The following is a 13,105-nucleotide window of genomic DNA, read 5'->3' as shown; positions in this document are numbered from 1 at the left end:
CTATATATGCAATCCACAAACTCAAACCCTAATTTTCTCTTTTCATTGTCTCCCTAGGTTTAGGCTTTCCCCCGGAAACCTACTCGCCTGTTCTCCGATTATACTCGATGGGAACCGAGCGGAAGAGGAAGGTGAGCTTGTTCGATGTGGTGGATGACTCGGCAGCGAAGAAACTCAATGGAGGCTTAAATGGTGGAAACAGCATGACGGCTTCGATCAACAAGTGGAATGCAAAGCCTTACTCACAGAGATTTTATGACATTTTGGAGAAGAGGAAGACTCTTCCGGTTTGGCATCAAAAGGAGGAGTTCTTACAGGCTTTAAAATCTAATCAAACTCTTATCTTGGTCGGTGAAACCGGTAGTGGTAAAACAACTCAGGTCAGAAATTCTAGTTTCTTGAGTCTTAACCTTATTTTTTATTTAGTAGTAGCACTTTGCAATTATTTTGGCAACTAATTAGAATTGAAGCTTTGTTATTGTTGGGTGTTTCAGATGTCTACAGTTTCTTAGAACAATTAATTTGATTTAAAACACAAACTTTTGACAAGAAACGAGAGTTTGGTAGCGTCAACTAAAATTAGATGTGACAATTCATTTTCTAGTATATGTTACTGGTAGTTTGATACTATTTGTATAATATATTATAGGGATATTAATGAGTATTTTGTCCCCTGGACGGGTGGCTCCTCATAAGTTTTTTATGGGATTGAGATTAGTACTTCTATTATGTATAGAACATTCACATAGATAACCCTAAACTAGCTCAGGATTGTGTGGTTGATTGATCTATTGAGTGATTGCTGGACTTTCCTGATGCAAGAAGAAGCTTACTATGCTATAGGTTTGTGCAAAAGGTGGTATTAGGTCTCGATGAGAACCAACTATGTAGCATCTACATTGAGAACTCAAGTATATATCAATATATGTCATCAGTCCAATCCTTCGTAAGAAATACCACTAATAACGAACTTCCAAATAAAGTTAACATAAAGATGATCTTATTAGTGTAAACCAAGATATTGAATATTCAAATAAATCCCTAAATTCGCAACTCCCGTTATCCAGTAAAAAACCTAAAATTCCTATTAATAAACCTAATCCCCTCCACAAACCAAATCCCCTTCACAATTAGTTACTAGCGCTTTTTGAGAATCTCCATAACTTTGGCGTGATATGGTTTGAGCAATGGATTGATACATCCTCTTAATGAAAATAGAGTGGAAACAAGAGTTGATCCAACTATGCGATTATGAAAAGAATTTATGATTGTACATCCCTTAGATGGTTGGATCTGCTAACAGATATAATGTTATTGTTGGTTCTGCCATTATCTATTTGTATAGTGAATTGAACCTTTATAGGATTATGATGCTTGAAACTTCTTTTACCCAGACATAAACCTGGCTATTCCTTTCCATCCCCAGTTCCTCAAATAACAAGGTTCACTTTGACATAAAAGAAGAAAAGAAGGTGGATACCATTTGAGGTTCTTTTGTTAGAGATGTAGAATATTATTTTCTATGAGTATTAGTAGGGTTTTCTTATATAATCATAAATCCATTATCTTCAAACTTCAAAACTCAAGCTTATATTCCCTAACTGTTAAAAAACAAAAATCTTCTTTTTGATATATCTTTAAATTAATGATTACTGGGAATTTAAATTGATCTTTTTTGAAGTTCTTTTCTTTTCCCTTTTTTTCTCCTTGAAGCAAGATGCTCATTATACTGTGTGTTTGTTAAAAATTTGTCCCTTGGTTTCATCGATTGAAGCAAGATGCTTCTATATGCTTCTCCGCTGCGTCAATTACTTGTTCATGTTTATGCTGCCTGATACTTTATCACTCATGATACACTCTCTCTCTGACTGGAGTGGAGGTTTTTATTGAGCTACTGCTTAAGGGATATGTTTGTGCTATACAGATCCCACAGTTTGTTTTGGATGCTGTTGAAGTAGAGACAGCTGATAAGCGCAGGAAATATATGATTGGTTGCACTCAACCTCGGAGGGTGGCTGCAATGTCTGTCTCTCGTCGTGTTGCTGAAGAGATGGATGTTGTAATTGGGGAAGAAGTTGGATATAGCATTCGGTTTGAGGACTGCACTAGTGCTAGAACTGTTTTAAAGTAAGTAGATTCTTACATGATAAAATATTTTAGGGCTGGTTTGCCATGGATAATTTTCACATTTTTCCGGTATTGTATTCCGGAATCATCATGTTTGGACATATAATTGTTACAATTTCCCAGAAGTTGAATTCCCAAATACAAAAGACTCCAATCGTTCACAAAGATCCTACATTTTTCAAAGTTGTATTCATATCCAAGCACAACCCCAATTTCCAAATACTTCCTCTGTTTCAGTTTGTTTGTCTTTCTTTCCTTTTTGGTTCATTTAAAAATGAATGCTTCTTTTTATTTTTGCAACTCGATTCTAACTTTCCACGTGACATGTTTAAGACCACAATGAAAGGGTTAGTACAGTACATTCTACATATCTTTAATTTAAGACCACAAGATGCAAAAATCTTTACTTTCTTGAACTCCCATGACAAATGGAGAGAGTACCTTTTTCCTACTTTTTTCATGACGCTACTTTTTTCTCTCCAATTTTTACATTTTTTATGTCCAAACTCCCACTTATATTCTCTTACAATGTAGCTTGGAAATGTTTCTTCCTTTGCATATATTGCTTACATTATTAGAAAAATTCTCTACTGCTCTAGTTGCTGATGGATTAGTATTTGGTCTGTCTCTGTGCATGACAGATACTTAACAGATGGTATGCTTTTAAGAGAAGCAATGGCGGATCCTCTATTGGAACGCTACAAAGTAATTATTCTTGATGAAGCTCATGAAAGAACTTTGGCAACAGATGTCCTGTTTGGGCTTTTGAAAGAGGTGTTGAAAAATAGACCAGACCTAAAGCTAGTTGTTATGAGTGCCACACTTGAAGCAGAGAAGTTTCAGGGTTACTTCTTTGGTGCACCTCTCATGAAAGTTCCCGGAAGGCTCCATCCAGTGGAAATTTTCTACACGCAGGATCCTGAGAGAGACTATCTTGAGGCTGCCATTCGGACTGTGGTGCAGATTCACACATGTGAACCTCCTGGTGACATCCTTGTTTTCCTCACCGGAGAAGAGGAGATTGAAGATGCATGTCGCAAAATCACAAAGGAAATTGGTAATATGGGTGATCAAGTAGGCCCTGTTAAAGCGGTGCCTCTTTATTCTACACTTCCCCCCGCTATGCAGCAAAAGATATTTGAACCGGCCCCACCACCAGTTGTGGAGGGTGGTCCTCCTGGCAGGAAGATTGTTGTGTCAACCAACATTGCAGAAACATCTTTGACAATAGATGGCATTGTTTATGTCATAGATCCAGGATTTGCTAAGCAAAAGGTTTATAACCCAAGGGTGCGTGTGGAATCTTTGTTGGTGTCTCCTATTTCAAAGGCCAGTGCGCACCAGAGATCAGGACGTGCTGGAAGAACTCAGCCAGGAAAATGCTTTAGACTTTACACAGAAAAAAGTTTCCATAATGACCTTCAACCCCAGACATATCCAGAAATACTTCGGTCGAATTTGGCTAATACAGTTCTAACTTTGAAGAAGCTAGGTATTGATGACCTGGTTCATTTTGATTTTATGGATCCTCCTGCCCCCGAGACGTTAATGAGAGCACTAGAGGTTTTAAATTACTTGGGAGCATTGGATGATGATGGAAACATGACCCGGCTGGGTGAGATAATGAGTGAATTTCCTCTCGACCCTCAGATGGGGAAAATGCTTGTTGTCAGCCCCGAATTCAACTGCTCCAACGAAATCCTCTCAATATCTGCCATGTTATCAGGTACGATTTCCTGCCAATTTACTTCCATTTTGTTGGTCGTCGTGTCTTGTCTTGTCTTTGTTCTATGTCGAGAGTTTGTCAGGCTTGGGAATGCTAGTCCGCTTCACCATGCCTTCTTGTTCACGTGCATAGACATTTGTCTATGCATATGATATCACGTGCTAAGCTGCACAACATGTGCATGCAAGTGCATGTGTGTGGGGTTAGTTGCACGTGTCTTCTTAGGATGTCATCAGCAACTGTCTTGTCTGGGTTCTATGCCCCCGGTTGGCATGTGCCATAGATTTCTAAGTAAGTGCTGATGGAGATAGTTGCAGTTTCTCAGTATTCTCTCATGAAGCAAATGGTGTCGTCTCGCCTGTATGCATCTGCTGACCTACAGTGGGCCTCCGCTGTGATAACCAATTTTTTCTCTAGTACCCAATTGCTTTGTCCGGCCTAGGGAGGCTCAAAAAGCTGCGGATGAAGCAAAGAATCGGTTCGGTCACATAGATGGGGATCATTTGACATTGCTGAATGTGTATCATGCGTACAAGCAAAACCGTAAGTATCTGTGTTCAGTCCTCCTTAACAAACAAGTTCAGATTTCAAATACCCTTCTAACCCTGATAATGTCTTTTTATGGTAATATTATCTCAGAGGAGGATCCTCAATGGTGTTATGAGAATTTCATCAATCAGAGGGCTCTCAAATCAGCTGACAATGTGAGGCAGCAGCTTTCTCGCATAATGGCCAGGTTCAACCTCAAGTTATGCAGCACAGATTTCAACAGTCGCGAGTACTATGTGAACATAAGGAAGGCTATGTTAGCCGGATATTTCATGCAGGTTGCACACCTAGAGCGTACTGGGCATTATCTAACCGTTAAAGACAATCAAGTAAGCATCCCTACTAATTAGGGAAATGAACTCATACTAAGAGCCTTTGTGGGTCCAACAATGCCGTTTGTTTCTCACTATTATGTTTTTGTCCGTCTTTGTTGTTTTAGGTGGTACACTTGCATCCTTCAAATTGCCTGGATCACAAGCCAGAATGGGTTATATATAATGAATATGTCTTAACAAGCAGGAATTTCATCCGCACTGTGACTGATATCCGTGGCGAATGGTAAATTTCGTTATTTTTATCTTTCTATATGCCTTGTTAATTATTAGTCTTTTTTCTTTAGTACGACTGAGAGGATCTATCTTCTCACCTGTAAAGGAGAAGGGCACTTTTTTCCTTTCCAAATTGTGCTGCTACGTACTACCAAAGCAAAATCAGCATTTATACCCTAAACCCTTTTTTGAGTCCCAATTTTCAAGACTCCTGCAGAAGTTCATTCATTGGATAGCTGTTCTCTAAATAGTCCTGGTATAATCAGTTAGGAGTAATGTTAATTGGCTGAAACCGGGACTCTTATTTTGAACTTCTTTCAAATAGACCTTCTGTTCAAGGGGACAAATGTATCTTTTTAAAAACTAAATTCGATAATAGCGTGCGTACAAATGACTAATGTTTTCCTTGCTATTAACTTCTTTCTTCTTTTTTGTAATTTTTCTCAGGTTGGTTGATATTGCACCACACTACTATGACCTTGCAAACTTTCCACAATGCGAGGCAAAACGAGTGCTTGAGCGGTTATACAAGAAGCGGGAGCGAGAAAAAGATGAAAGCAAGAGCAAAAAATGAATCCATTCGTCATACTTTTAGTTCCTCCAAGCACGAACACTCCATGGGAACTCTGGGGTCAGAATTTGTCAGATAGGTTGAAGATTGATGTACCATCTATTATGTACTGTAATAGTTTCTATGAATCCCATCTGAACTATTTAATACCCTGTTTCTTGTTGCTGGAGTAATCTATTTTTTTTCTGTTCCTCGCATTCAATGTTCTGAATTATCAAACCAAAATTGCAAGTTTTTTCATCTGTTGAAGAAAATGTATGCAGCCTTTGTGCTATATAGAAACTAAATTTAGATTAATGAGCAATATGGGATGCGGCTGCACAACATCTTTAAGTATTTCATGTACAGTTTGTTCTACTTTAAAATAATTTTTTTAATTTTCAGCCCTACCTTGCATGAGTATCTGTTTTCTTTTTTCTGCTTTGTTATTTACATGTTACTTGTTCACTGAGTATTACATATTTGATAAGCTAATTATTAGGGAAGGAAACACATTGTGGGTACAAAGAAAAATTCTAGAGTGGTCTTGTATTTTAAGAACAGATTCTGGATACATCTATTCAGGGGGTAGTCTGAAAAGATATGTAATTTTGTTTTCATGGAAGTAAAACTGGATTCTGTTGTAAATTAGGTTTACTATTGTGGAGTTCTCATAGTTTAGAACCATACAAGTGACTCATAATTCTCATAAATATCGGAAAATCAAAAAATCATACCGAGCTAATCGGTTCTTCGATTTTGTGATTTGGTGTTATATTTCAAAAGTTTGGTTCTTTCGTTCGATATTTTGTGTAAGGGTCTCAGAACTTCGGTGCAATGAAGAATCGAATTTTTATTAAAAAAATTATAAATTATTCATATATGGGCATTCTCTCAACTAAAAAAAAGGTAAAATGGATAAATATATCCCTGAACTATCGCAAATGGTATGCAGATATCCTCCGTCATACTTTTAAAACATTGGTGCCCATGCCGTTTAAAAACTAGAGTATATATGTCCTTCACTCTAACGGAGGACTAAACAAGGACAAATGACACAATATTATTTGGTCAATTCAATATTTAATAAATGTCGCGTTGGTGAATAAAATTATGACACGTGTATGTTTCTTAGTGTAAAGAACATATATGCTTTAGTTTTTGGACGGTAGGGGCACCAATGTTTCAAAAGTATGATGAAGGCTATCTGCATACCATTTATGATAATTTGTGGGTATTTGTCCTTTTTACCAAAATAAAAAGTCAACGAACAATTAAATCATTCTGAACAAATCAAAGTAGCAATAAATTTAAAATTCAATCGTTAACTTCAAATATTAATCACTAAGAGGAACCCAAACATATTTTTATCAATGTACATTATGTAAAGGAGTCTGTCTTCGTCCTTATTTTTCTCGAAAAGTAGTTGAAAGCACAATGTTCTTGATAGAGACAAATATAGTCTTTTAGTTAGTACAATAAGTGTTCTGTGGAGAGACACATCAATCTTTAACAAAAATTTTAAGTATCTTATACTTTGATTTTGTCCTCATTTTATTTTTCATTCGCACCGAAAAATTGATTTAAAAACATCAAAATATTGAACTGAAGTAGAAAAATTGAACCGAACTGAATTAGTTTGATTTGGAATACGGTGCATACTTTTCTAAAACCAAAAATCGATCAATCGAACCGATGTTTGATAAAGTCGAATAGAGAAACAGAACGTCCATCCCTAGATATTTCCACAATTATTTTGTTGATTAACATTCACTCCTCTAACCTTCTTGGCTAAATGCTATGCAACACTTTGAATAGAGGGATATTGTGCACTTTGAAAGAAGGGAAAGAAGAAAGTTCTACTATAGTATGTTATTTTCGTCTTCTATACTGAGTTTTATTTTACAACACCTTATTAACATCAAGTTTGAATCAATTTCATCATTCCTAAGTTGGTGTTTTAGTTAAATAAGATAATTTTTACTAATTCACCTGTTAAATTTTTTTTTCAAAATTTTATAATCAAATATAAACACTTTCGAAAAGAATTAATTGAAAGGATAATATAAAAAACATTTAATAAATATTTTCTTGATTTAGCAAAGTAGAGAAACTATTTTTATTAAAAATCAAAACTGCATTAGTTATAGAGTATTGGTCCTATTAGTAGTTGTGGATGGCATTGTGAACAATACTTAATAGTATAATATACCATTTAAGTCTACATAATATTGAGTGCTTAGAATTATTAGCCCATTCATAAAACCAATACTACTAATCTGTGCTTAATTTAGAAATGTAAGACAATAATACTGATGATTATTCGTACAAATCACTATCATATCAGACATTAAAACAATATAATTTGTATAGTTCAAACGTTACAACGCCAGACGATCACTCAGTAGATTGATGAAGAGTTGCATTGCGCAGTATTCAAAAACTTATCAGCGTTTAGCTGCTGCATTAAGCCTTTTGTAAAGGTCATCAATCTCCAACTGCAAAAAACAACAATGAGTATCAAATTTGGTTATGGTCCAACTCATTAAAAAGAGTGAGCTAGGAACTCATCGATTACCTTGTAACGCTTAAGCAATCTCTCCCTTCTCTTTTTCATTGTTGCAGTTACCAACTCCTTGTCAAACTCAAAAGGTTGAGGTTCCAGAATCACTCCTTTGATGTTCTCGAAACCTCTTAGCTGTTTTTTCGTAGAATAAATCACATTATTATTCCAATATTACTCCACACAAGTACCTAAAAACAGAGAAAATTTTGTATTTTGCTGACCTTGTTCCTTTCTGCAGCAGATTTCAGCTCAAGGAGAACATATTGGTTTAGGTCTTGTAGGGAACAAAGTTCAGTAATTGAACCTTTGTGACCATTTTTATCAGCCCATTTCTTCGTATTCCCTTCATGTGGCGCCACGACTGCTATCAACATGGACTTGAAGCTGTCCCCATATACCCATATCTGTAAGTAAACATATATTAGACAGACATGCAATTCACTCGAAAACATATAATATTTCGAATGAATCAGCTTACATCTTCAACGATGGGCGCAATACCATAAACCTTTTCCAGATATTCCAATGCAACATATTCTCCTTGTGATAGCTTTATAACATTTTTCTTTCGATCAATGACTTTTACAACTCCATTAGGCATCATTTCTCCGATGTCACCTGGATATGCTCAAAGGTAAATAATGTAAAAGACGTATTTCATATATAGTGAAACGACATTCTTAGCATAGAGTAAGTATAAACTCAACCTGTATGAAACCATCCATCTTTGATAGCTTCTCTTGTCAACTCTGGATTTTTGTAGTATCCAGTGAAAGTGGTCCTCCCTCTCACGCATATCTCTCCCCGGGGAGGGTCTGCTAGGGGATCATATCCCATTTCAGGAACTTCCTCGAGACGAACTTCTGTGAAGACAAATGGTGGACCAACAGTTCCAAGCATGCACATTTCATCTGGATGCCCAATGGTGGCCAAACCACAAGTCTCTGTCAAACCTACAGAAGATGCTTCGGATTATACAAAGAGTGTAAAAATCAAAGTGGAAATGGAAACTCCGATAAGTCAATGAATCAAATCCACATATAGTGTATCAGTTGGTAGAGAAAGGAATATGTTATATAACGATAAGTGAATAACATTGAACTTATTACAGTAGACTCGCTAGTATACTAAGACATGTTTTATTTGTGCATCGATGCTTTGTCACATAGAACTGGCTCATTCCTCTGCATCAAATTGCTCATATTGACTATAACTAGACAGTCAGTCATAGCTAGACTATTGGTATATTCACTATAAAGTAATATTTACGAATCAAAATTTTCATTTACTGGAAAAATATAGATTTTACCATAGCCTTGTAGGACAAATCCACAAGAGGTAACCCGCAAGAACTCTTCCACCTCAGTGCTTAAAGGAGCACCACCGGAAACTATGAGGCGAATCCTGCCACCTAGCCTATTCTTAACCTAAACAATGAGACGAATAAATGAGTCAGAAGACATATAAACTATCTTTTCCTTGTCCATAACTGAATATAATTCCTCAAAGATGGTAGAAGGCTAGCAGCAACATAAAAGCGAAATTTCTTCAAGGTCAGGAAAAGTTACAAGAAAGCGAGAACATAATTAGGAAAAAGTACAACCTTTCTAAAAGCTAGTAGATCAGCCAGTCGCGAAGCATACTTCTGTTTGTACCCAAGATTCATCCATTTAAGCTTGCTGATTTTCGAGATAAAATCAGAAAATTCCGAACCATAGAATAAGAAATTTGAATAGAACAAATAAATAGAATATTACAAGTTATATAGCACATGGAACATGTGCCTCCTGAAAGGATTGAGTTCTTCAAGTGCTTTTAGTACACCTGATAAACATAAGTTAAGACTTGATTACAATCATTCGAATTGTTTATCTGTAGCATCTGTATAACTCAAAATAAACTAAGATTATCATACCTTCATGCACTTTTTCATAAACTCGAGGTACTCCAGCCAAAAAAGTTGGCTTCAACTCCATCATGTCTTCTTGTATCTCATTGATATTCTTGAACACAAAAATAACAAGAAGTATCGAAATCTTAGTATTCATTAAGTTAAAAAACTAAATTTATACCCGAAAACAGAATTGCAAGCTCTAAGCTACACTCCGACATTCAGTCTCTTGAAATTGGACAGGAATTTTGCTGTGACAAGTGAATGCAGTGCAAGAGCATAAAATTTGTTTGACACGTTTAGTTCCAACACCTTACCCCATGGAAGTAGCCAACAGAAGCACCCCTATGAAAGAAGAATTCTTCAATCATCCGATCAAGTATATGAGCAAGTGGTAGGAAAGATATGTACACATCATCAACTGTCATCTATCGAAAGATCAAACATTAGTCGAAACAATTAAAATTTGGCACTTCTGATGTGAGGATTTGTCGAAATGAAAATATACAAGAATCATAAGGCCTAAAAGGTTGTCAAAACATCTATAAAGTAGCGATGAAATTCAATTCGTTAGTGATTTATATACTAGCGATGAGATGACCTGAAATTCTAGGAAAAGGATTTCCACTTACCTTGTCTTCGAATTCTTCCATAAAATGATCAACTCCTGTTACAGATGCTGTCATATTTTCATGAGTCAATATTACACCTTTAGGTTCTCCGCTAGTTCCACTAGTATACATGATTGTACATATGTCTAATGGCTGTGGTGGTGAAGGCTCTGATGGATTCTCTTTACCCTGGAAAGACAAAAGTTGTTATATATTCTTCAAAATAAACAGCCCCTAAAAGCAAAAGAGTCACCTCAGGCCATCGGTGCGATAGTGCTAGTGGAGCATTTCAATGGTAATAATCAAACAAAGAGTATATACCATGTTGAGAAATTCATTCCAAGAGTATGGCTTAATATTCATTGAAACTGCCTTATCCTTTTCTTCCTGCTGTAGCGAAGTGAAACACACGATCACTGCATTCACAAAGAAACTCGGTAAAAAACATTGTCAATCTGGTAGCTGCAACCAATAGAGAGGCAGACTTACATTTCAGGCGTTTAGCGTGTGTGCACTCTGCATTTAGAAGCTGCAAAGTAAACATCGACCAAAGATGATCATCATATAACTCAGATATTAAAATTAAGTAAAGTCAATAGCAATGAAACACAAGAAACAGTTAAGGTGGCTTTAGATGATCCTCACTTCTTTCACTTTCTTATCTTGAACAAAAACGATATCAATCTCAGCATGTTCAATAATAAAATCTACAGCGCCGGATCCTACATCAACAGAAAGCAAAAAAAAATCTCAGGTATTTAACATTAACTGTAATTTAGTTGCTTTATACAGTGAATTGTAATAACCTTAAATTATGAAAACAAAACCAGCATTATTGCTGCTTTCATTCAAATAACATAATATAAATGGCAGACTACAGAACCATTATTTACCGAGGGTGTCATAGAGAGGAACACATATCAAACTGTGGGCACTGCAAGCCTGAAAAAAAATTAAATCGTCTTATCAAATGATGCGAATGTACAACTCATTCTAGACAAAAGTAAACACATTATGATCACACGCGGTCAAGACCATAGACTAACCTCCATTGCTACTATCCACTGAGGACAATTGGCTCCATAAATTCCAATTCGAGCACCCTATAGCACATTCGAATATCATACATGTCATTCTTAAGAAGCTAAAACTGATACAAATATTAAGTTAGCCTATTGCTTACAGGTTCAATTCCGTGAGCCCGTAATGCAGAACCAGTCTGCAAAATCTCTTCATAAGCTTCTTTGTAGGTTTTCCAATTATAAGGACCCCACTATTTAAAAACAAACAAATAGGAAGATGGTGAGTAAAGACATTGAAATATTTTTTACTCCAATAACACTAAGGATGACAGATAACCAGATAAGTAGATAACTTTACACTTTACCTTTCCATCCTTAAAATCACGCCATCCCAGCATTCTGTTTCCTGGATATTTTTCAACAGCTGATCTGTTGATCAAAAAGATTAAATTACATCAAAGTTTGACGCATACATTCTTTTTCTATCTGGATATAGATGAAACTAGAAAGATATGAACTTTCAATCAAGATTTTCCTTGCAAGCTGATTCATGTAACTAATCTAAAAGTAAAAGAATAAAGATCAATGCTTTACTGACATTTGATACAGAAAAAATGAAGAAAGCAAACAAGAGAATCTTAATGGACTTGTTTTTTGTCCATTTCTTTTGTTTTCGTTAATCGAAGACATAATTAAGTAAATAAAAGCCATGTATGACTAATTCGACTAATGGCTTAATCTTTAGAGGTGTTTGAATTCAAGTTTCACCACCATTCATTATGAAATGGAAAAAAAAAAAGATAATTGCTAGCTTATCACTTTTTTCATGAATATCACATCCAAACTATCAGTTATTCTCTTTTCCTACCGGAACTAGTACCGTGTATATATCTAAAACACTCAAACCATGAACTGTTCCTTCTTCCTATCTCCGTAGATAGAGCAGGAAAAAGGAACAATTCTTAGTTAAAATGCAATCGATGATAGTTCAAGTAGAAAAAGAAAACAACTGATAATTAAAAAGTAAAAACTCGCGAAAAGATGATGAATGGTGTGTTTTTTTGACCATTAACTCGGCAAAAAAAAAAGAATTTTTACGTCCTTGGCTCATTTAGACGAAATGTTTGAGACAATTCAACAGTTTTAATTGTTTGTTAGTGAAGGTTGAAGAAAAGTTACCTAAAGAGTTGCCAAGCTGTAGACAAATCAGGATCAGCTGATGGAAAACCATTTTTAGCTATTGGATTTCTATAAACAGGACCAATAGATGGCTCTCCATTTTTTCCTTCTTTTCCTTCCTCAACCTTCAAACCAAATTTGTTCATGCTCATTTTCTCCAATTCTTTCTCTTACTCAAAACTCAAATTTTATAACAAACAGCACCTTAGATGGTCCAAACAGGGCTTATAGTGTAGCCACTTTCACTTCCAGCAATGAAGAAATGGCACAAAATAGACCTTGCATGAGAGAGAAGTAACGAATCTAGTTAATGTTTCAACTACCAAGTTTGGTACA

The 13,105-nt window shown here is 35.8% G+C and overlaps 2 protein-coding genes across 3 annotated transcripts; one reads left to right on the top strand and one right to left on the bottom strand.

The window, feature by feature from the left end:
- Positions 1 to 5,866, top strand: LOC107005106 (probable pre-mRNA-splicing factor ATP-dependent RNA helicase DEAH2). Of its 2 annotated transcripts, none has more exons than XR_003576319.1 (7): positions 1 to 380; positions 1,925 to 2,127; positions 2,769 to 3,853; positions 4,171 to 4,396; positions 4,493 to 4,731; positions 4,842 to 4,960; positions 5,398 to 5,866. XR_003576319.1 is itself a non-coding variant. In XM_015203606.2 (7 exons), the coding sequence occupies exons 1-7, from the start codon at positions 108 to 110 to the stop codon at positions 5,522 to 5,524; spliced, it is 2,172 nt and encodes a 723-aa protein (XP_015059092.1). In that variant the 5' UTR covers positions 5 to 107; the 3' UTR covers positions 5,525 to 5,857. The 2 variants fall into 2 exon arrangements, 1 of the variants encoding a protein (XP_015059092.1); XM_015203606.2 differs by having other exon boundaries at positions 5 to 380; positions 4,271 to 4,396; positions 5,398 to 5,857.
- A 1,821-nt stretch (positions 5,867 to 7,687) lies between these two features.
- On the bottom strand, positions 7,688 to 13,105 carry LOC107007842 (long chain acyl-CoA synthetase 1). The gene is made up of 19 exons (XM_015206651.2): positions 12,770 to 13,105; positions 11,956 to 12,019; positions 11,752 to 11,841; positions 11,615 to 11,671; positions 11,462 to 11,510; positions 11,214 to 11,290; positions 11,058 to 11,097; positions 10,890 to 10,984; positions 10,590 to 10,757; positions 10,275 to 10,385; positions 9,982 to 10,069; positions 9,824 to 9,890; positions 9,670 to 9,745; positions 9,376 to 9,493; positions 8,774 to 9,019; positions 8,545 to 8,684; positions 8,288 to 8,470; positions 8,079 to 8,198; positions 7,688 to 7,998 (listed from the first exon to the last, which is right to left on the bottom strand). Exons 1-19 carry the CDS (start codon positions 12,919 to 12,921, stop codon positions 7,948 to 7,950), a joined length of 1,992 nt encoding a protein of 663 aa, XP_015062137.1. The 5' UTR covers positions 12,922 to 13,105; the 3' UTR covers positions 7,688 to 7,947.

Source organism: Solanum pennellii, chromosome 1 (assembly GCF_001406875.1).
Source record: "Solanum pennellii chromosome 1, SPENNV200".
NCBI classification, from domain to species: Eukaryota; Viridiplantae; Streptophyta; class Magnoliopsida; order Solanales; family Solanaceae; genus Solanum; species Solanum pennellii.
The sequence above is the reverse complement of the archived record's forward strand: the minus strand, read 5'-3'. Positions and strand labels throughout refer to the sequence as shown.